The 21224-nt window shown below is 45.9% G+C and overlaps 1 protein-coding gene across 2 annotated transcripts in view; it reads right to left on the bottom strand.

Annotated features, from left to right (window-relative positions):
- LOC147010514 (uncharacterized) overlaps positions 1–21224 on the bottom strand; it is a 30011-nt gene that overhangs the window by 2476 nt on the left and 6311 nt on the right. The window contains exons 2-5 of one of the 2 annotated variants that reach the window (XM_085859449.1): positions 15447–15521; positions 14130–14198; positions 12548–12652; positions 6149–6314 (exon numbers count right to left, since the gene is read on the bottom strand). In XM_085859449.1, coding sequence (XP_085715575.1) covers positions 6175–6314; positions 12548–12652; positions 14130–14198; positions 15447–15521 — 389 coding nt within the window. In that variant the 3' untranslated portion in view covers positions 6149–6174. The remainder of the gene's footprint in view (positions 1–6148; positions 6315–12547; positions 12653–14129; positions 14199–15446; positions 15522–21224) is intronic. The other variant, XM_085859448.1, reaches the window with a different exon arrangement.

Raw genomic sequence — 21224 nt, 5'->3', positions numbered from 1 at the left:
CGCCTTCCTGCATTTCGTGTGAGCAGGCCACGCCCCAGAGGCGGAGGATTGTTTGGCGCAACGTCAAAGAAGAAGGGTTGGTTGCGCATTTTGAGAGGAGAGTGGAGTTCAGGGAGAGCGCACACACAAAGAGTCGTCAATTTCGGAAAAGAGGTCGAGTGCAGAGTGAAGGACGCACGCGGTCGAGAAAGAACGTCGTTAGGAGATGGCCTACAAGAACAGGGCTTTACGGCTGGCTTTCCTTCGACGCACAAAGAGGACGGCACGATTTTTGTATTTGTGTTGAGGCGATTTGGCTCGAATGGTGAAGCAAGACGCTGGCCTTGGCTCTTGGTTTGATCGTGAGGAATGGACCCCGAGCCTCATGTATGCCAAATAGCGGGTCGGTGAGGACAATCGATGCATGAAGCAGCTGCACTGGGTCTCTGAGCCTTGGTGGAGTGCCGCTCACGGTTTGCCTGGCTTGCATTTATCCTGCTACGAGAGAAGCAGCTTGGAACCATTGTGCACGCGTCTGCACGTGCTGGTGGAAGTGCCTCGATTCCAAGTTCCACAAAGACTAGCTCTGGGCCAAGCTAAGTACAAGAATAAAGGAGGGGCTTTCTTTTTATTTTGTTTCCTTTTGACTATTTCAGTCTGTGGATAGAGGCACCTCGACTTTCGGATTTATTTACTTCGCATTATTATCATTACCTTTTGATTATTGTCCTTTGTAAATTTGTCTATTTTCATTAAATGTGTTCATTTTAAGAAGCTGTATCCGTGTATTTGTTATGGGGTTCGAGTATAACCCCACCGTGCTGTGCTCCTCTGCCATTGCGCCCTTTTTCCGCGCATGCATTCATCTCCGAGTTTTGGCTGTGGGCCTCCAAGGGAGAAGTTTGGCTGTCCGGGGGCTGACGGTGTTAACCGCTCGTCACCACAAATTGGGTCGGGGGGGGGGGGGGTTAACCTGGGACACCACCCCCACGACAATATAAATATACACTACATGACCAAAAGTATGTGGTCAGGTCAGGTATGGGAGCATGTGCCAGAACAGCACGTCGCTGCGTCCACTTTCCGCCGGTACTCCAGGGGCCTCCGTCTGGCCATCCCCCAGGCAGATGCCAGGCCCATCCCCATCTCCTTGAGATGATGGTCAACCTGTTGCAACCATGAGGCACGTGGTCGACCCACTGGCCTCCTCCACTCATGAGACTCCCTCGCTGAGAGAATCTGGTGAGCAGGATCAGTCAGGAAAACGAGCCACATGTCCATAAGAGCCGCAACTGACGCTCACGGACTATGCAGGTAACAAATCTCATCCGAGTCTCTCTCAGCAACCGCTCGTTGGACACAAAATCCGACCAGCGATAGCCAAGGATTCTCCGAAGAGACCTGGTACCAAAGGAATTAAGACTCCGTCTCAGATCCTTGGTCAGAGTCCAAGTCTCACACCCATAGAGCAAGACTGGAAGTAACAAGGACCTGAAGACTCGGACTTTCGTCCTCCCGCACAGGTACCGGCAGCGCCACACCCCATCTTCCAGTGAATCCATGACTCCCCAGGCCCGACCCAGACGTCTATTGACCTCTGACTCGCAGCCAGCAGAGACATGAATATCACTGCCAAGGTAAGTGAATCTCTCCACGACCTCAACATCCTCACCACAAACAGACACAGACAGGACAGCAGCATCCAAGATGTCACCGAAAGCCTGGATCTTAGTTTTGACCCAAGAAACCCGTAATCCCAACGGCTCCGACTCCTCATTCAGCACCTCGAGGGCCCCCAAGAGGATGTCTAAAGTCTCCGCAAAGATGACTGCATCATCTGCAAAGTCAAGGTCCGAGATCTTGACATTCCCAAATGACGCACCGCAACTTGATCTCTCCGACATCCTCCCTAGAATCCAGTCCATACAAGTGCTGAAAAGTGTGGGGGCAAGTACACATCCCTGACGAACTCCAGTAACAACTGGAAATAAGTCAGAGATGGTACCACCACACTTCACAGCACTCTCAGTACCAGAGTAGAGTTCAGACATCAGATCGATCAGTTTTGGTGGCACCCCACGAAGACCAAGAATCCTACAGAGGACATCCCGATTCACTGAATCGAACGCTTTACAGAGATCAACATAGGCTGCAAGCAGCCCCTGCCGAAACTCTCGTCTGCGTTCGGTGAGGACACGAAGTGCAAGGATACGGTCAATCGTTGACCTCTTTGGTGTAAAGCCTGACTGCTCTGGACGCTGGTGCTCAAGCAGATGGTGGCGAACCCTATCGAGAATTATCCGAGCAAAGACCTTGCCCGGCACTGAGAGCAGCGTCACCCCTCGGTAGTTGTTGCAGTCTTGGCGATCACCCTTCCCTTTCCAGAGAGGGACAACAAGGCCCCTCTTCCAGTCAGTTGGGATGATGCCTGTGTTCCAGGCAGAGCACAAAACTGCATGCAACGACACGAGTGCAGCATTTCCACCAGCCTTGAGAAAGTATGTGGATACCACTTGTAATTAGTGGATTCAGCTATTTCAGCAACACCAATTGCTGACAGATGTATAAAAATCAAGCACACAGCCATGCAATCTCCATAGACAAACACTGACAGTAGAATGGGCCGTAATGAAGAGCTCAGTGACTTTCAACGTGGCACCGTCATAGGATGCCACCTTTCCAGCAAGTCAGTTTGTCAAATTTCTGCCCTGCTCGAGCTGCCCTGGTCAACTGTAAGTACTGCTATTGTGAAGTGGAAACGTCTAGCAGCAACAACACCTCAGCCACGAAGTAGTAGGCCACACAAGCTCACAGAACGGGACTGGCGAGTGCTGAAGCGCGTAGCGTGGAAAAAACAAAAATCGTCTGTCACCAATTCCAACACTTGCTACGGAATTCCAAACCGCCTCTGGAAGCAATGTCAACACAAGCACTGTTCGTCGAGAGCTTCTTGAAATGGGTTTCCATGGCCAAACAGCCGCACACAAGCCCAAGATCACCGTTCGCAATGCCAAGCGTCAGCTGGAGTGGTGTAAAGCTCTCACCGCCTGGACTCTGGAGCAGTGGAGAAACGTTCTCTGGAGTGATGAATCACACTTCACCATCTAGCACTCCAATGGACGAATCTGGTTTTGGCGGATGCACGGAGAACACTACCTGCCCGAATCCATAGTGCCAACTGTAAAGTTTGGTGGAGGAGGAATAATGGTCTGGGGCTATTTTTCATGGTTCAGGCTGGGCCCCTTAGTTCCAGTGAAGGGAAATCTTAATGCGACAGCATACAATGACATGCTGGATGATTCTGCGCTTCCAAATTTGTGGCAACAGTTTGGGAAAGGCCCTTTCCCGTTTCAACATGGTAATGCCCATATGCACAAACCGGGGTCTGTACAGAAATGGTTTGTTGAAATCGGTGTGGGAGAACTTGACTGACCTGCACAGAGCCCTGACCTCAACCCCATGGAATACCGACTGTGAACCAGACCTAATCACCCAACATCAGTGTGCCCGGCCTCACTAATGCTCTTGTAACTGAAAGGAAGCAAATCCCACAGCAATGTTCCAACATGTAGTGGAAAGCCTTCCCAGAAGAGTGGAGGCTGTCATAGCAGCAAAGGGGGAACCAACTCCATATTAATGCCCATAATTACTTTCGCATTCTGCGAAAGGTTATGTTTTGGTCGGCGTGTATTTATTTATTTATTTATTTGTAATCTTGTGATTCGTATAACTCAAGAAATATTAAACCGAATTGCATGAAATTTGGTGGGATGATTGGTTATTAGCCAGGAAGCATTCGATTAGATTTTGGGATCGTTCGGGTCAAAGGTCAAGGTCAAAAAAAGGTCAAAATCGTCTTTTTACGATAACACGGTCGATTTTTATTCAATTTGCATGCAACTAACGCCAAAATGTTCAGAATTCAACGCCTCATCTTGTGATATGCAATATGACACAATGACGCCCATACTCTTGTTACCGGTTAGGGGTCAAATGTCAGGGGGGGTCACGACCTTGAAAAATATGCGGTTTTTGTCACAACGCGGTCAATTCTTGTCCGCTTTACATGAACCCAGCACCAAAATGTTCAGAATTTAATGCCCAATCTTGTGACACAATGACGTCATAACACGTCACCAGTTGGGGTAAAATGTCGGGGGGGGGGGTGGAGGGTCACGCCCTTGAAAAATATGCAGTTTTCGGCATAACTCAGTCAATTCTTATTCGATTTGCATGAAACCAGCATCAAACAAGATTACCTTCTCTTGTTGAAACGTTGTATTCACCGAGCTTGCGAGTGAAGACTCGCCAAAACGACGCGAGTTGATTGTTGTTTTGTCCGTAGCCCCCGAAAGTCGGGGGGGGGGTCATGACATTATAGATATGTGGTTTGTGTCATAAGACCATTCATATGAAACCAGTTCCCCGCACTCATACCAAGAACAAAAAAAAGTAGTGGCGGCGAAGGTATGCGCTCTATGAGTGCCCGTTCTAGTTTATTTATTTATTTGTAATCTTGTGATTCGTATAACTCAAAAAGTATTAAACCGAATTGCATGAAATTTGGTGGGATGATTGGTTATTAGCCAGGAAGCATTCGATTAGATTTTGGGATCCTTCGGGTCAAAGGTCAAAATCGTCTTTTTACGATAACACGGTCAATTTTTATTCAATTTGCATGCAACTAACGCCAAAATGTTCAGAATTCGACGCCTCATCTTGTGATATGCAATATGACACAATGACGCCCATACTCTTGTTACCGGTTAGGGGTCAAAGGTCAGGTGGGTCACGACCTTGAAAAATATGCGGTTTTTGTCATAACGCGGTCAATTCTTGTCCGCTTTACATGAACCCAGCACCAAAATGTTCAGAATTTAATGCCCAATCTTGTGACACAATGACCTCATAACACATGTCACCGGTTGGGGTAAAATGTCGGGGGTGGGGGGGGGTCACGCCCTTGAAAAATATGCGGTTTTCGGCATAACTCGGTCAATTCTTATTTGATTTGCATGAAACCAGCATCAAACGAGATTACCTTCTCTTGTTGAAACGTATTCACCGAGCTTGCGAGTGAAGACTCGCCAAAACGACGCGAGTTGATTGTTGTTTAGTCCTTAGCCCCCAAAAGTCGGGGGGGGTCATGACATTATAGATATGTGGTTTGTGTCATAAGACCATTCATATGAAATGAAGTTCCCCACACTCATACCAAGAACAAAAAAAGTAGTGGCGGCGAAGGTATGCGCTCTATGAGTGCCCGTTCTAGTTTTGGAATGGGATGTTGGACGAGCAGGTGTCCACATACATACATACATACTTTTGGCCATGTATAAACTTATAAATAATCAAACTGAGAGAAAGGTTGCAAGAAAAGATGAAGTCTCTTTTTAAAATCACTTTCTTCAATCTCATTCTTCCTTCCAGGTATTCAAGACAGCTGTTCACCACCATCTCAAGTCATCCCCCATCCAAAATCATGATCTTTTCTACACCCGTTAAAACCACCCCCCCCCACCATCCCAAACTTTTGCTTATGTCTGCATCATGTCTACCCCGTGCGTTCTCCCCGACCACTCCGTTACCTGCATCCCTTGTTTCTCAGTCTCCATCTACTTTCTCCCTCTGCCCTGTTGTTGGCATTTCCTCTTCTCCTGCTGTTCCCTTCATGTTGTGTGTCCTAGAACTATCACGAGCCTTGACCATGTAATATATATATATATATATATATATATATATATATATATATATATATATATATATATATATATATATATATATTTTTTTTTTTTTTTAAAGTCTAAACAATAAACTAGGTGAAGCTAGGTGCTTTGCTGCACCAACTAGACGCCAATGCCACAACCCTTCATCACCAGGCCAACTGCTAGTCACGTCAGAGGGAAAGATGGTATTTCAGCAGTCCGATAAAACAGTCAACAACATTTTTTAGAATACCCATTCCATGAAACCAGCAAGACCAAATACAGTGTACCTTCACTAATTATTGCAGAACAGAACGTGATTTTTTTGTTGTTGTTTAAAGGTATTTGCAAAGTAGTAATCATAAAATTGTCAATGGAAATTGTAATTGAACGCGTTGAGATACACGTTGCCAATTTTTCTGGGAAAAAAAAAAATCGTCTGCGTCAAGGAAAGCCCATTTCACCTGGCAGAGAGAAGACGCTAAGTCACTCACAGATGCTGGTAGTTGCTGGAGCGGGACTTGTAGAACTTGTAGGCAAAGAAGGCAATTCCCTGCAGAGCAACGATGAGTGCCATCCCACCCACAAAGCTTGCCACGTTAAAGCTGGGGTTTGCAACAGATCCTGCACCTACACCACACAACAAACAAACCACAGGAATTCTCCGAGATATCTTATCTGTCCTGTCAGTCATCATGTATTATGAACACCAGCACAATTGAATTAAACATGAGCAAATCAACCAAACCTGCAATGTTATTTTTACGACACATTATTACCTCCGCCAGGTGGACGGAGGTTATGTATTCTGTTTGTTTGTCTCTGAGCATGAGCAATATTCCTCAAAAAAGTTATGGACGGATGCATACAAAAAGGTGATTCTTTACCATTGAGTAATAGGGCCAATGACGATATATAGCATATTTCAAAACATTGTGAATGGATTCAGACAAAACTTGGTGGACAAGTTGGGTGGGTCTGTGACAGGGACGAAACTATTCTGTTTTGATGAAGATCCAAATCTGGATCTGCCTTACGACAATTCTTCACCATTGAGAGAAGAGACCAAAAACGACATAAAGCACAATATGTCAAAAAGTTGTGGCTAAGTTATGAGAAAATTTGGTGGATGAGTTTAGGTGACAATAACAAGCCAATTCAATTTTGTTTCAAGTTCAAATTCAGATCCTGACCATCAGTAGAATACAAAGCATAAACTAATCAGCCTGGCAGAGGTACCATTACAATGCTAAAGTGGCCATTATTCAGTTGAAATACTGGCGAAGTGACGTGGTTTGAGAATGAAGCATGAGAATGGGGGTTCGAGTACGGGTGTCGGAAAGTAAGGGTTTGGGAATGAGGTTTGAATACAGAGTTGGAAAATGAAGGCTTTGGAATGAGGAAGAGAACAATGGGGAAGGGTCCTACCAACAATCATTGACCCCGTAATGGTGGCACACAAGTGCCGCAGCATGCCGGCAAACTTCATGGACGGAAGAAGATCCCTGCACCACGTGCAGTGCTCCCTTGTCCGACTGTACTTGAAATTCCACCGTTAACCACACCCATCCCAGAAAGGAGTGATTAGCCCTTGGGCAATTGTGTCGCGACAGCCCCACACCCACCACACTGATTGACAGGCATTCTCCCATCCTCACCTCTTTTCCGTTCATATTCCTCTCGGTAGTTTTGCAGTTATTCCTACTTTTCGTGGCATCTTTCCAAGTTTATGACTATTTTGAGTCGTCATGGACATTCCCACTATAAAATGCAACAGGTTAGTGTTTAAACCAAGTACTTAGCTTAAACCAATTTAGAGTTAGGCTGTCAAAAAATAAAAATGAAATAATAATAGGAAGAATTACATACAAGCTATTTTTGGTCTATCGGTTTTGTAGCTCAGCTATGTTGTCCAAAAGTTGTTATTCGATGCAAAATCCCTTCACAGCCAACTGGGTAAGTACTTTGTACATCTATAAAGTATGTACAATTAGAATGTGTGTGCAGGTATTCTGCAATACCCCACACTCTTTCAGCAACCCTCCTTACCTCCCCCCCTTCGTCTCTTGTCCTACCCTTCCCCTCCCCCTCCACCTCCACCTCCTGCACCAAAAGCCTCCTCCCCTACCTCTTCATTAAAAGTGTGGACCTCAAATATCCGGGGCCTTCACTCAAACCTTTCAGATCTTTCCATACAGGTTGCCACTGACAAACCAGACATTATCTGCCTAACAGAAACTTTCCTCTCGCAAGACGTGTCTGACTCCCAAGTATCTCTCCCCGGTTACTCCCTCTTACGGTATGACAGACCTGAGCCTCGTCCTGGTGGAGGTGTTGCTCTCTTCATCAAAGACTCTATTCCTCACTCTCCATGCACTGCTCTCACTCCCCCACACCCCCAGGAATACCTCTGGCTTCGGCTTCCCCTCCACTCCCACCTCATGTTTATATGTGTACTGTACCGTCCACCGAACAGTGATGACTCCATCTACACCTCACCATCCGAAAACTTGGACCATCTTATATCTTCTCATCCAAACTCTCTCTTCCTCTTATGTGGTGACTTCAATTGTCATCACGCCAGTTGGCTAGATGTGGGTACCTCTCTCACCTGCCATGGCACCTCAGCAAAAGCTTTCTGCGACTCATTGGGACCGACTCAATCGGTCAACTTCCCGACCCGGATCTCAACCAATGGTACTCCGTCTCTTCTGGATCTGATTTTGACAAATTTCCCTGACAATATCTGCTGCTCTTCCTTCGCTCCAATTGGTTCTTCTGACCACGTCCTTGTTAAAGTGGACATCTCTCTGGCTGTTATCAGAGAACCACCTCACCGCCGTCGAGTCTGGCATTTCACTAAAGTCGACTGGCAGGGTCTCCGAGCAGCCATCAAATTTACAGACTGGTCTCCTATCACTACTTTCTCAAACATCAACTCATCCTGGGAATTCTTTCAAAGAAACTTGCTCTCCCTCATGCACAGATTTATCCCCTCTCGTGTTCAGTTGTCTTACCCTTCCTCCCGCCCTTGGTTTACTGAAGCTTGTGGCGTGGCAGTTGTCCTGAAACAACTTGCCTTTGCCTCATGGAAAGCAAACCCAACTGAGGGCAATCTCAGTTCTTTCCACAAAGCTCGGAACAAGTGTGAATCTACCCTCAGGAGAGCCAGAAAACAACATCTTTCTCATCTCAAGTCTGAACTCTCAAACCTCTCTCCCTCCTCAAAATCCTGGTGGCGTGTAATCAAATCTGTTTCTGGTGTATGTTCCCCCTCCATCCCCTCCCTTACCTCAAATGGCCGCACTGCTGATTCCACACGTGATAAAGCTGAATGTCTAAACTCGGTGTTTGCAGCTAAATCTTGTGTCCTAAACCCATCACTTTCTCTACCCACTTTACCCAGTAACACCCAACTGTCCCTGGACTCTGTATCCTTTTCTCCTGACAAGGTGGAGAGCTTGCTTTCAAACCTCGAGTCAGATTCTGCAACCGGTCCAGACGGCATCAGCCCATGTGTCCTCAAAGCCTGCTCTTCTGCTCTTGCTCACCCTCTCTCTGTTCTATTCACCCTCTCATTTGCCCAAGGTCATCTGCCATCTGCTTGGAAATCTGCTAACATCACTGCCCTGCATAAAAAAGGTGCAAAAACAGATCCCTGTAACTACAGACCAATCAGCCTTCTCCCAATCATCAGCAAGGTGATGGAATCCATCATCGCTTCAGACATGAAATCCTTCCTTTTCTCCAATGGCTTGATTTCCAATCATCAATTTGGTTTCAGACCAGGTCACTCGACCCTGGATATGCTGCTTCTGCTCTCCCATCAATGGATAGAGGTCCTCAATGCCAGACAGGAAATCCGAGCCGTATCCCTGGACATATCACGTGCTTTTGACACAGTCTTGCACCCTGCCCTACTCACCAAACTCTCTTCCCATGGTATTCAAGGCCATCTCCACTCATGGCTCGCAGACTTCCTCTCCCGTCGCAGTCAACGTGTGGCCCTAAATGGAGTTCTTTCATCCCCTCTTCCTGTGCAGGCTGGAGTTCCTCAAGGTAGCGTTCTGGGCCCTGTTCTTTTTCTTGTTTTCATCAATGATCTCTCGGACTCTCTGGAAAATCCTCTATTTCTCTTTGCCGACGACTCCACCCTCTGCCGTACCATCTGTCATCCCTCAGACCGGCAAGCAGCAGCTCCTTCGCTCACTGCAGATCTGGATAAAATCACAAACTGGTCCAATACGTGGAACATGACTTTCAATCCAGATAAATCTCACACTCTCACTATGTCTCTTCGAAAGGACCGTTTAGAAAACCCCCCCATCCACTTTCTCAACAATCCTCTGGAAGAAGTCTTTTCTTTCAAGCTTCTGGGTCTCACTATCTGCCATGACCTTTCCTGGGAAAGTCACATTTCCAACCTCGCCTCAAAAGCCAGTCGCCGACTGGGAATCCTCCGTCGTGCAAAGTCCTTCCTCGGCCCTCTTGAGCTCCTGACCACTTACAAAGCTTTTGTCCGTAGCCTGATGGAGTACTGCTCTCCCCTCTGGGCTGGTGCTCCTGCCTCCCACCTTTCTCGGCTTCACGCTGTCAAAACCAGGGCATTTAAGATCATCGGCATCTCCCGCAATGAAGCTGAGTCTTTGGGCCTCTCACTCAATCACCGCAGGTTGGTCGGTGGTCTTTCTGTCTTCTACCGACTCCTCTCCAGCCTTGCCCCCCTGCTCTCTCTGCGATTTGTCCCCACCACATTTCCACAGGGCGCTCAAGGTCCGCCAACAACCCCCTTCTGGTAAAACTACCAAAATCACGAATCACTGCTCATCTTCACTCTTTCATTCCTCTTTTTTTTTTTTTTTTTTTTTTTTTGTATACCTTGGTCGAGGCTCGTATGAGAGCTAACACACAACTCACAGCAAGGAGGCATGAGACAAGAGGGGTGGGAGTGGAAGGGACAAAACATTGGGGAACAGACACAGGTGAACTGTGGAAGGGAGAGGGATGGGGATGGGACGGGGAACATGGCGAGGAGAAGATGGACATTACAGGGACTTTAAGGAAGGAAAGCAGGAGAATTGAAGGAAGTGGGCTTGGGTGGATTATCGGGGGTAGAAAAGATCGAGGATTTGGATGGGGGAAGATAAGAGGTGGTGGTGAACAGCTGTTTTGAAAGCCTGGAGGGAAGAATGGGAAAGAATAGAGTGAGGAAGTTTATTCCAAAGGCGGGAAAAAGAGGAATGAAAGAGTGAAGATGAGCAGTGATTCGTGATTTTGGTAGTTTTACCAGAAGGGGGTTGTTGGCGGACCTTGAGCGCCCTGTGGAAATGTGGTTGGGACAAATCGCAGAGAGAGCAGGGGGGCAAGGCTGGAGAGGAGTCGGTAGAAGACAGAAAGACCACCGACCAACCTGCGGTGATTGAGTGAGAGGCCCAAAGACTCAGCTTCATTGCGGGAGATGCCAATGATCTTAAAAGCCCTGGTTTCGACAGCGTGAAGTCGAGAAAGGTGGGAGGCAGGAGCACCAGCCCAGAGGGAGAGCAGTACTCCATCAGGCTACGGACAAAAGCTTTGTAAGTAGTCAGGAGCTCAAGAGGGCCGAGGAAGGACTTTGCACGACGGAGGATTCCCAGTCGGCGACTGGCTTTTGAGGCGAGGTTGGAAATGTGACTTTCCCAGGAAAGGTCATGGCAGATAGTGAGACCCAGAAGCTTGAAAGAAAAGACTTCTTCCAGAGGATTGTTGAGAAAGTGGATGGGGGGGTTTTGTAAACGGTCCTTTCGAAGAGACATAGTGAGAGTGTGAGATTTGTGTGGATTGAAAGACATGTTCCACGTGTTGGACCAGTTTGTGATTTTATCCAGATCTGCAGTGAGCGAAGAAGCTGCTGCTTGCCGGTCTGAGGGATGACAGATGGTACGGCAGAGGGTGGAGTCATCGGCAAAGAGAAATAGAGGATTTTTTTCCCGCCTTTGGAATAAACTTCCTCACTCTATTCTTTCCCATTCTTCCCTCCAGGCTTTCAAAACAGCTGTTCACCACCACCTCTTATCTTCCCCCATCCAAATCCTCGATCTTTTCTACCCCCGATAATCCACCGAAGCCCACTTCCTTCAATTCTCCTGCTTTCCTTCCTGAAAGTCCCTGTAATGTCCATCTTCTCTTCGCCATGTTCCCCGTCCCATCCCCATCCCTCTCCCTTCCACAGTTCACCTAATGTGTCTGTTCCCCACTGTTTTGTCCCTTCCACTCCCGCCCCTCTTGTCTCATGCCTCCTTGCTGCGAGTTGTGTGTTGGCTCTCATACGAACCTCGACCAAGGTATACAAAAAAAAAAAAAAAAAAAAAAAGTAGTTTACAAGCTTGTGTCCTAGTAGATTTTTTTTTTTTTGAGGATTAGTGGCGTATATTGAACCTATGGAGTGTCCGTGTCATCCCGACATAAAGTCTTCCGACTTCCTGATAAGAAATGGTTCTTCAGCAAAGGAGTCCTATCTGTCCACAAGTGTGAACCTAAGAAGAACCCATGATACCCGTATCAGTGCGTTTCCATGGTTCATCCGTTTGCCTTGCTCCCCCGTCAGGGGGTCACATGGCTGGAAACGACGGTAAAATAGACTGGTGGTCGTGTGCGATTTGTGTTGCAACTCCTCCATGAGCCTTAGACCTTGCTGAAAAAAAATGAAACAACTTGCTAACTCTTAGCAAATGACAGTGGGATATTTAACGTCCACCAACTTAATCTTGCAGACAGGACAGCCAGCTTTGTGTCCATCCTCGGTATGTGAAATTCCTACTTACTGACAGCAATCATTCTTGCTTTGACAAGGGCCATGTGAGCTTCCTCACAAAGCAAGGTCATACCTTGTGATGTTGAAGGGGAGTCCATGGTCTGAACTGTGGTGGTACCATTTATTGGAACAGAAGTAGATTGCGGCTCAGTTGGCTGAGTGGTTGTGTTCAACGGGCCTGCAAACAACAAAATGGAGGATAAAAAAAAACTATATCAAGTGATATTTCACTCTGCTTTTAACAATAACAGCTATTGACACGTTGAAGAAGAAATAATAATGAATAAAAATAACGTTGAATAAAAATGAAATCCATCACCCACACAAAGATCCTGTCTCGACATAAGAAGAAAAAAGAAACGCCATTGGATCAGACAAATAATGAGGTCAATATAAAATAAAAACTAAAATGTAACAGAGCTGGGCATAGCAACAAAAACAGACAACCGATGGATGGACAACAAGAATTACAAACCAGTAACCTCGAGAAAACTGTGAACAGGCAAATGAGGTTTTGTTCAAGGTCAAGTAGCAAGTTCCAACTTTGGAAACTTTCCTGCATCAATGTAAACATTCCATCGATATATATTACGTCATGTACGCCAGTATGGTGGAGCCTTATTGTATCGCCACGTGAGCCATATTCAATCAAAAAAAAAGAAAAAAAGAAAAGAAACCAGATTAAAAAAACATATCATTCTGGCTGCCAGACCATGTGTCCGATCAAGTTGAAATTCAAAACATCACGACTGGATCATAACTGTGAAATTTCACATCGAATGCTTAAGCGGCTCAAGAGAAATTTTTTTTTTAAATATTTTTGCTCAATCCAGTACGGCTGCCAGACCATGTCACTGAAATATTTGTGAAGACCCTGGTATCCCCAAGGCTTAGGGAACATTTGTGTGAAGTTTCCCCTCGATCCGTCCAGCCGTTCTGGAGAAGAAAGATTGCTTGTAGTTTTAGGGTACATCCAATATGGCTGCCAAATCATGTAACCCATGACATCATATGTGTGTACCTTTTGTTCCTCATGGATAGATGGTCACAGGCATAAAGTTTCATCTCAATATGTTCATCCATTTCAGAGAAGGTTTTGAATGTTTTTTTTTTTCTTAAACAATATGGCTGCCAAATCATGTGACCGAAGACATCATTTTTTTTTCTGCGGACCATTTTATCCCGAGATGACCCTCAAAGATTTTCATACCGATCAGATGTAGCATTCTACATATATTATGAGGTCATAACAAAGGCACCTATGAAATAATTATTAAAATAAAATATATATATTTTTAAATTAATCACCCTCATTCCCCATGAGAAGTACTCGCTATGTGCCAAGTTTCAATTTTTTCCTTGGTGCGGTTTCAGAGACACAGAGGTCAAAAGTTTTTCCGTTTTTCCAACACGGCTGCCACACCACGTGACCTAGGACATCGTAATTATCAATAAATCATTCCACTTGAGTAGTCACTCCGATGGTGAAATTTTGTCTCGATCTGACAAGCTGTTGTGCAGAAAAACAGCAAAGTTCAGTGCGAACAAACGCAATACCCTCTCCTTCGGCGAGGGTATTACCAAGGGGTAAAATGCATGTTCAATTTCAAAATATTTATTTGTCTCAGAGGAGAAAATGTATTCAGCAGTCCCACCTGTTGATGTATTGGAAGTTGAGAATGGGAGCTCTGTTGGCTGACTCTCATTGCTGGTGGTGGGATACCCTGCATGAAAAAGTAGTTCAGGATGAAAGTTGTAAAAATGCATGTACAACAAATGTAACATTGAGTAGCAACACTAATTACTAGAAGGGCACTCTGACGTCACGACATCACCAGATATGCCTCCACCCACATTATTACATCATTATACATACTTGTACCAAGTTTGATTTGAATCCCTGAACTCAGATTCAAAATATTAAATAATCCTGGCTGCCAGACCATGCATCCAACCAGGTCGAAATTTAAAACATACATTTTTCATGACTACTAGATCATAACTCTCACGTATCGTATCGATTGAAGCGGTAGTTCAAGAAAAATTTTAAAATTTTTCTTCAATCCCAATATGGCTGCCAGACCATGTGATCTATCAATTATATTCGAGAACACCCTGCTATCCCGAAAGCTTGGGGAACATGTGTGTGAAGTATCCCCTCGATCTGTCAAGCCATTCTGGAGAAGAAGATTTTAAAGTTTTATTTATTCTTCAAAAAAAAAATCATAGCTGCCAAACCATGTGACCTATGACATCATGGGAGGAAAACTTTTTGTTCCTCGTGAATAGGCGACCACACATGTAAAGTTTCACCTCGATCTGTTCAGCCGTTTGAGAGGTTTTTTTTGCAGGTTTTTGTGTTAAAAAACAAAAAATATTTTTAAAAGGCTGCTGAACCACATGACCGATGACATCATCAATCCCCCCCCTCCTCCACACAATTTTGCCCGAGATGACAATCAAACATTTTAATACTTATTGGATAAAACATTCTACGTTTGCAATTATGACATCATAATGAAGCCACCTTTGACGACAACAAAAAATATATATATTCCCCATGGGGAGTTCTTGCTATTTGCCAAATTTCAATTTCCTTTTCCTCGATGCGGTTTCAGAGACAGAGAGGTCCAAAGTTTTTAATTTTTTCCAACATGGCTGACACACCACATGACATTCGACATCATAATTATCATTAAAACATTCTACATGAGTAGTCGCACCTAGGGTGAAACTTTCATGTCAATCGGATAAGCGGTTGCGGAGAAAATTAGGACGGATGGACATACGTACGTACAGACAACCCGAAAACACAATGGCGTCAGCGGAGGCATAATAATGTGCTTCACAGCAAGACAGCTCTGTCTTAATGCCATATCCTTGTCCTTTCCCTACCGTTCACCTCAACACTTGTACAAAGTTCAAGGATCTGCACACAAAAACAAGCACATGGGAAGGAGGCAGTAACATACCTGCTGACACTGTGGTAGACACCAAGGTAGTGTTTGCTGGCTCGTCAGTTCCAATGGTTGTGGTGTCATTTTGTGCTGCAACAAAACGAGAAGGTAATCAGAAACCGTTTGGCAAAACCATCATTGCTTTATCCAAGCGCACGCACGCACGAGTTGTATACAATTCTGCTGCACTTCAAGGAATGTGTAGAGGGGAAGGTAGGGGTAAATGCCATAGAATACTAGAATTCGGCAAACTTAACAATAGGCACCATGTTGTTTCACAACTGTTCATGTGCGTGTCGCATTCATTACATAGTCCTGTAATGTACCTTTGATACCTTTTAGATCCATTTGACCTTTACAGAACTTTTGCTTTAGACCCTTTAACCCCACAATACCCCCATGAGACCATCAAGACCCTTTGCTATGAACCTAGCTTTTAAACAACTTCGGATGAACTCTTTGAATGCACCAGGTCGTCACAAGGTATGTAATAAATCACCTTGCCTTTACCGAGACAAACATTACAATAACACGTCACATTCCGTGACGTTTCGTGGTTTTTCTAGTCGTAACAATAGCTTCCACGCATGTAATGTACGATCCACTCGTGATTCTGCGTGCTACCACACATGTAATAATACCGTTACGGATCTGGAAACCATAAACATTCAACATACTGATGTCCCAAAAGTCAGTTATGTCGTTAAGTATGTGTGTAGTCGGATCCCTTTCCTTTTGTCTAGTGGGAGAATCAAAGGCATGCGTTGCGATTTCTTTTAGTTAGGTTGTTACATCTAACAACCATCCTATCTGCATGACCCCTCGGCCTATCAATCATGATCCACCACCAACCAGCTGCTTTCTCGCACCCTGACGTGCCAAGGCAAGATCTCGCGGTTCCGGTTTCTCGGCTCCCACGAATGTTGTAACTCTTTCACGACAACCTTTGCAACATTGATACTGTTACTCGTCAAGTATGAACCCGCGTGGAAGAGTGGCTGGGGTGTCCCGGCAGGGGCCAAGGCTCCGCCCCGGAAAGGTATGCCGGGGTACCCTGTCCAATCAAAGGCAGACAGTGAGGTGTGTTCACCAAGGCCCCTCCCTGCTGAGGGAGGTCCATAAATTCCCGAGCACTCTCTGAGGCAGGGGTCATTTTTTGGGGTCTTGGAGAGTTTTTGGTGAGTCTTGGAGGGTTTTTGCTGTCACGAAGGTCGTCGAGGCGGTGAACGTATCTCTGCTGGCCCTCTACAAGGAAGGAAAGAGCGACCCGACCCCACTCCGTGGACCCCGGCCATTCACCACCCGAGCTCCGCCATAAACCGCGAGTCCCACACATGCGACTGGGGACGAAACCAGCGACCATTGTCAGGTGCCGCAGCATGGAGTACACCCTTTCTCTGACGGCCAGGTACAGATCCGAACTCTGACCCCCAGCTTGTCTCTCTCTTCAGATGTGAGGGTCCAATAAAGAACTGGGTTTCTTTTCATTTATGTGTGCGTCTGCGTGTGGGCCCGTCTTTAAATAGAACTGAATAAGTGTTTTTGGATCATTGTAAATACTTCTTGCATATTCACGTTAGGTCTTGCTTTGTGTCTTCATTTACTGTCAATAAAACTTGTTAGAAATGTTCGTTTCCGTCCCTTCTTGAATTGGTCCAGCATGGTTCGGATCTGAGTTTAGGTGGGGTTTTATCCCCGATAATTCGTTCATTCTAGCCAACACGGCTTTGGCAGTTTCCGCTCGGCTGCACCCGAACCGCAGTCGGTAGAGTGACCCGGTTCGAGCAAGACGTGCTGAGGGCGTGGTTTCCCCGTACATCAAAACCGCGTAGTTAATTAGGTAAATTGGTTATAGACAAATAGACCCTGCACTATGCGGTTGAAATATTGGCGACCACAGTCGGTTAAACGACCCACTGGCTCGCGGAGTTATCCGAGCGACGGCCTACAATTCCGGGGAGTTTGGTGGGAGACGACCAAACTTGTTTGGTTTAAGACCAAATTTGACCTCAAAAATAATTGGTGGTTGAATTCAATGACCAAATATGCAACTCCTCTTCAAATTCCAAGTCAATGGGATGAAAATTGAGGATTTTAGAAATACCTCCTAAGTTGTTGACCTTTGGCCGATGTTGACCTCAAGAATAATTGGCGAGTTGAAATCCGTGACCTGAAGTATAAATCCTCTTCAAATTTCAAGTCAATCGGTTGAAAATTGAGGATTTTAGAAATACCACCAAAATTGATGACCTTGGACCGATGTTGGGCATTTGGCCAAAATTGACCTCAACAATAATAATTAATTGGTGGTTGAATTCAGTAAAACGATTCAAAAATCCTGTTCAAATTTATAGTCAGACGAAAATTGAGGATATTAGAAATTTGACGGATTTGTTGACCTTTTGACCTCAAAAACAATAGGCTTCACACTTATGACAAACTCCACCATGTGGTGAGGTTTCATGAAGATCGGTTTTAAATTGAAAGCCATCAGTGATTGACAAACAGACAGACAGAATAACAACATCGACTAACCAATATATTTGAAAAATTTTCGATTTTGCAAGTAACAAACAAACCCAAATGCAATAACATCACCTTCATCAAGGGTAATAAATAAATGGTCATTGTGAGAAAAGGAAGAGAAATAAATATCCCCAGGTCACACCTATTATTAATGAAACCGTACCCTAGATTCATTCAGAGTTTGTATATTTATAAGAAAGACAACGACACGATAAGAATGAACCCATCAAATGAAAACTTGGGACGCGTGGTATAAACGTTTAAGCCACAACCAACCTTTTCCAAGCCGAGGGAACAGGATCCAAAAGGAACAAGATCAAAGGAGACGAAACAGAAGGGAAGAACGAGAAGAGCACTCGGTAGAGCGCGCACCTCCGCCAGGCTAAACCGTTCACGGTTTGTATCCCATCGAGAGCCCGGATCTGCATCGGGACCTGAACCAAAAATCGAATTGGCTTGTTCATGAAACGACCAAACTCATCCACCAAGTTTCATCCGAATCAGTCCATAACTTTTTGAGACATTGTGCGATATATCGTATTTGGCCCCATCTCTCAACGGTGAAGAATAAATTTAAAAATTCCTGGATCCAGATTCGGATCTTCACCAAAATCTGTTCAGTTCGTCCTTGTCACACAGCAAACCTGTCCACCAAGTTTCAGACAAATCCATCCCCAACTTTTGATTACATCATGCTCATAGACAGACAGGGGTGAAAACACAACCTCCTCGGTCCACCTTCGGTGGCAGATGTAGTGATGGAAAAGGCGATGAGGAGAGGAGACAAATTTAATGGAAAGTATTCCAATGGTTTTCTTCAGTTACACGACACCTTGGAACGGTCTTCAAATAAATAAATAAAGTCACGTGATGGTGAATTAATCGAAGGCCCATACTCTTTGCAGGGTTTATCACAATTGGTCGAGAAACATTTCTCGGCTCAAAGCAATCCTGGACAGATCGCCAATCCAACACAGGACAGTCAACTGAAGATGGCAGGAGTTTGAAATTTGTTAAAGTTTCTGATGATAGAGTCGTCTCCTCTTGACAAAATACACCATTGTATCTTTAATGACCATTAACAACCGGTGCCGGCAGATGGGGTCCTTCGACTTAACGTCTATTTGATGGACGGCACACACATTGTCGCCTCGCCCTGCTGGCGAAACACGAGGGTGAATGTATAGCTGGGATTCAAACCCAGGCTCGACAGCTCAAACACAAGTGTAAATACCTCGAAGCGAACCTGCAAGCCCAATATCACATGACAAAGTCCTTTATGGCTTTATAGGGGCTCTCTCTCTCTCTCTGTGTGTGTTAACTATCCAACAAAAAACGTGGTTCTATGATTCGGTTCTTCACATTTCAAGAGCAGAACCAAAATTTTAGCAAAACGGCACCTTCTTCTTCTTATTCTTCTTCTTGCATATGGCAGCTTGGCTGCTGGGTAGCCATCAATTTGTTGTGGCGTGACTGTGCCGCTGATGCTGTGCCCCTCCACCAGTACATTGGTACTCATTTAACTGATCTCGGAAGGATGACAGGCTGAGTCAACTCCACCTGGTGTTAATTCAGTGGAAAAACGGGGCTCGAACTTAGGACCCGTACATCCCAAGCCAGCCACCCCAACCACGAAGCAAACACTGAGATACATCAAAGTGACAAGAAAAAAAAACAAAAAAAAAAACAATTGTGTATTATTTTAAACAACATTGGATTGGCTGAACATGTTCGTACAGGTTACTGTAAACTATGTTATGCAGTGCAATCATCCTAATTTTTGTGTTCAAGTGTTGTCACTGCATTCCATGCAATCACATTTCACATTATTGGCAGCTCATAGCCTTTTATGATTCAGTGAACTAGAATGGCACTCGATAGAGCGCACACCTCCGCCAGGTTGAACCGTGTAGGTTTTGTATCCCACCGATAGGCCAGAATTGAATCCAGATCTTAATCAAAATCCAATCGGCTCGTTCTTGTCAACGACACAACTAATCCACTCAGTATCATCCAAATCCGTCCACGTTTTGAAATATCATGCTACATATTGTTACGGCTGTGGAAATTCGCATTACACCATGAAGGGCCCGTAGGTGAGATATCTCTAAGTACATGTGTAGTTAGCCCCAAATCCGTTGTTTTGAGGGATTTTATGTGATTCATTTGGGCTGCGACGCTTTGAGATAGCCGTTTTTCTGTTCTATCTTTATTTTGAACCAACCACGTCTCAACCGCCATCACACAACAACCACCTTAACCACCACGCCAGCCATAGTCACCAACTACAACCAAGCTCCAACCCTCAGACAACAACAACAATGCCGCCAACAGCCATGACCTTTACCTTCACAACTCAATCCCGCAAACCGCATCACCGTCATTCCCAAACAGCACCATAACCATCAAACCACCACCGATAAACCCTCCACCACCCTCACCTCTCTCCTTCTACGGCCATTCCCGCACCACCTGTGAACACTGAGCGTCGGGCTGTCTTGGGCTCGTTCAGTGATACGCACCGAGCCGCGAGTGCAAATAGCGGCCTTTCCGAGGGAGAATTCGGATCAAGAACGCTACACGCCCACTTCTGATCCGTCCAATTAGCAAGCGCGGAGCGGCTTGGCCCCGCCTCCAGGCGCGTCTGTGTGAAATCGTTATATGCAAATTCTAGGATCAGGGGAAGTTCACGTCCACTTTTCCTCCGTCCAATTGGCGAGCGTAGCTCCGCCCCATGAGGTCATCCTGATCCGGATATTTGCATATTGGTTTCTCCTGCCGGCCTATAAAACGGCGAGTGCGAGGCGAATCGTGGCAGAGTGTGGCAGTAGCAGTGTGTGTCGGCAGGGCAGAGAGAGTCGAGTCATCGGTGTGGCAGAGAGTGGAGTCGGGTGGCGAAGTCATCGTTGTGGCATCGAGTTGGGTTCTGCAGTCGGCTGAGGAGAGTTGCGGGAAGAGGCAAAGGAGCTCGGGTCCGAGGCGAGAAGGACGGCAGTCGGCGACGAAGTCGCGGTGTGAGATCGCTCGTCGTGGGATCCAAGCCAGCCAGCCATTCTCCCTCCCCCAGGGCATCAACAATTCCCCCTTTCCCCCGCGCTGAGATAGTGCAAAAAGGGGGCCCCGTTCCCACCCCACTCCAAACGTCGTGCCAACGAAACCCGCCAAGGAGCACGGAGTCGGGCACAGCCACATCTGCGGCTCGTCCGCCAACGCGTCACGAGGACGCGGGTAGGACCCCCCCGGTCTCGCGGACCTGGCCGCTCCTCC

The sequence above is a fragment of the Eptatretus burgeri genome, chromosome 16 (genome assembly GCF_056783735.1).
Source record: "Eptatretus burgeri isolate ZD-2024b chromosome 16, Ebu_testis_v1, whole genome shotgun sequence".
NCBI classification, from domain to species: Eukaryota; Metazoa; Chordata; class Myxini; order Myxiniformes; family Myxinidae; genus Eptatretus; species Eptatretus burgeri.
The sequence above is the reverse complement of the archived record's forward strand: the minus strand, read 5'-3'. Positions and strand labels throughout refer to the sequence as shown.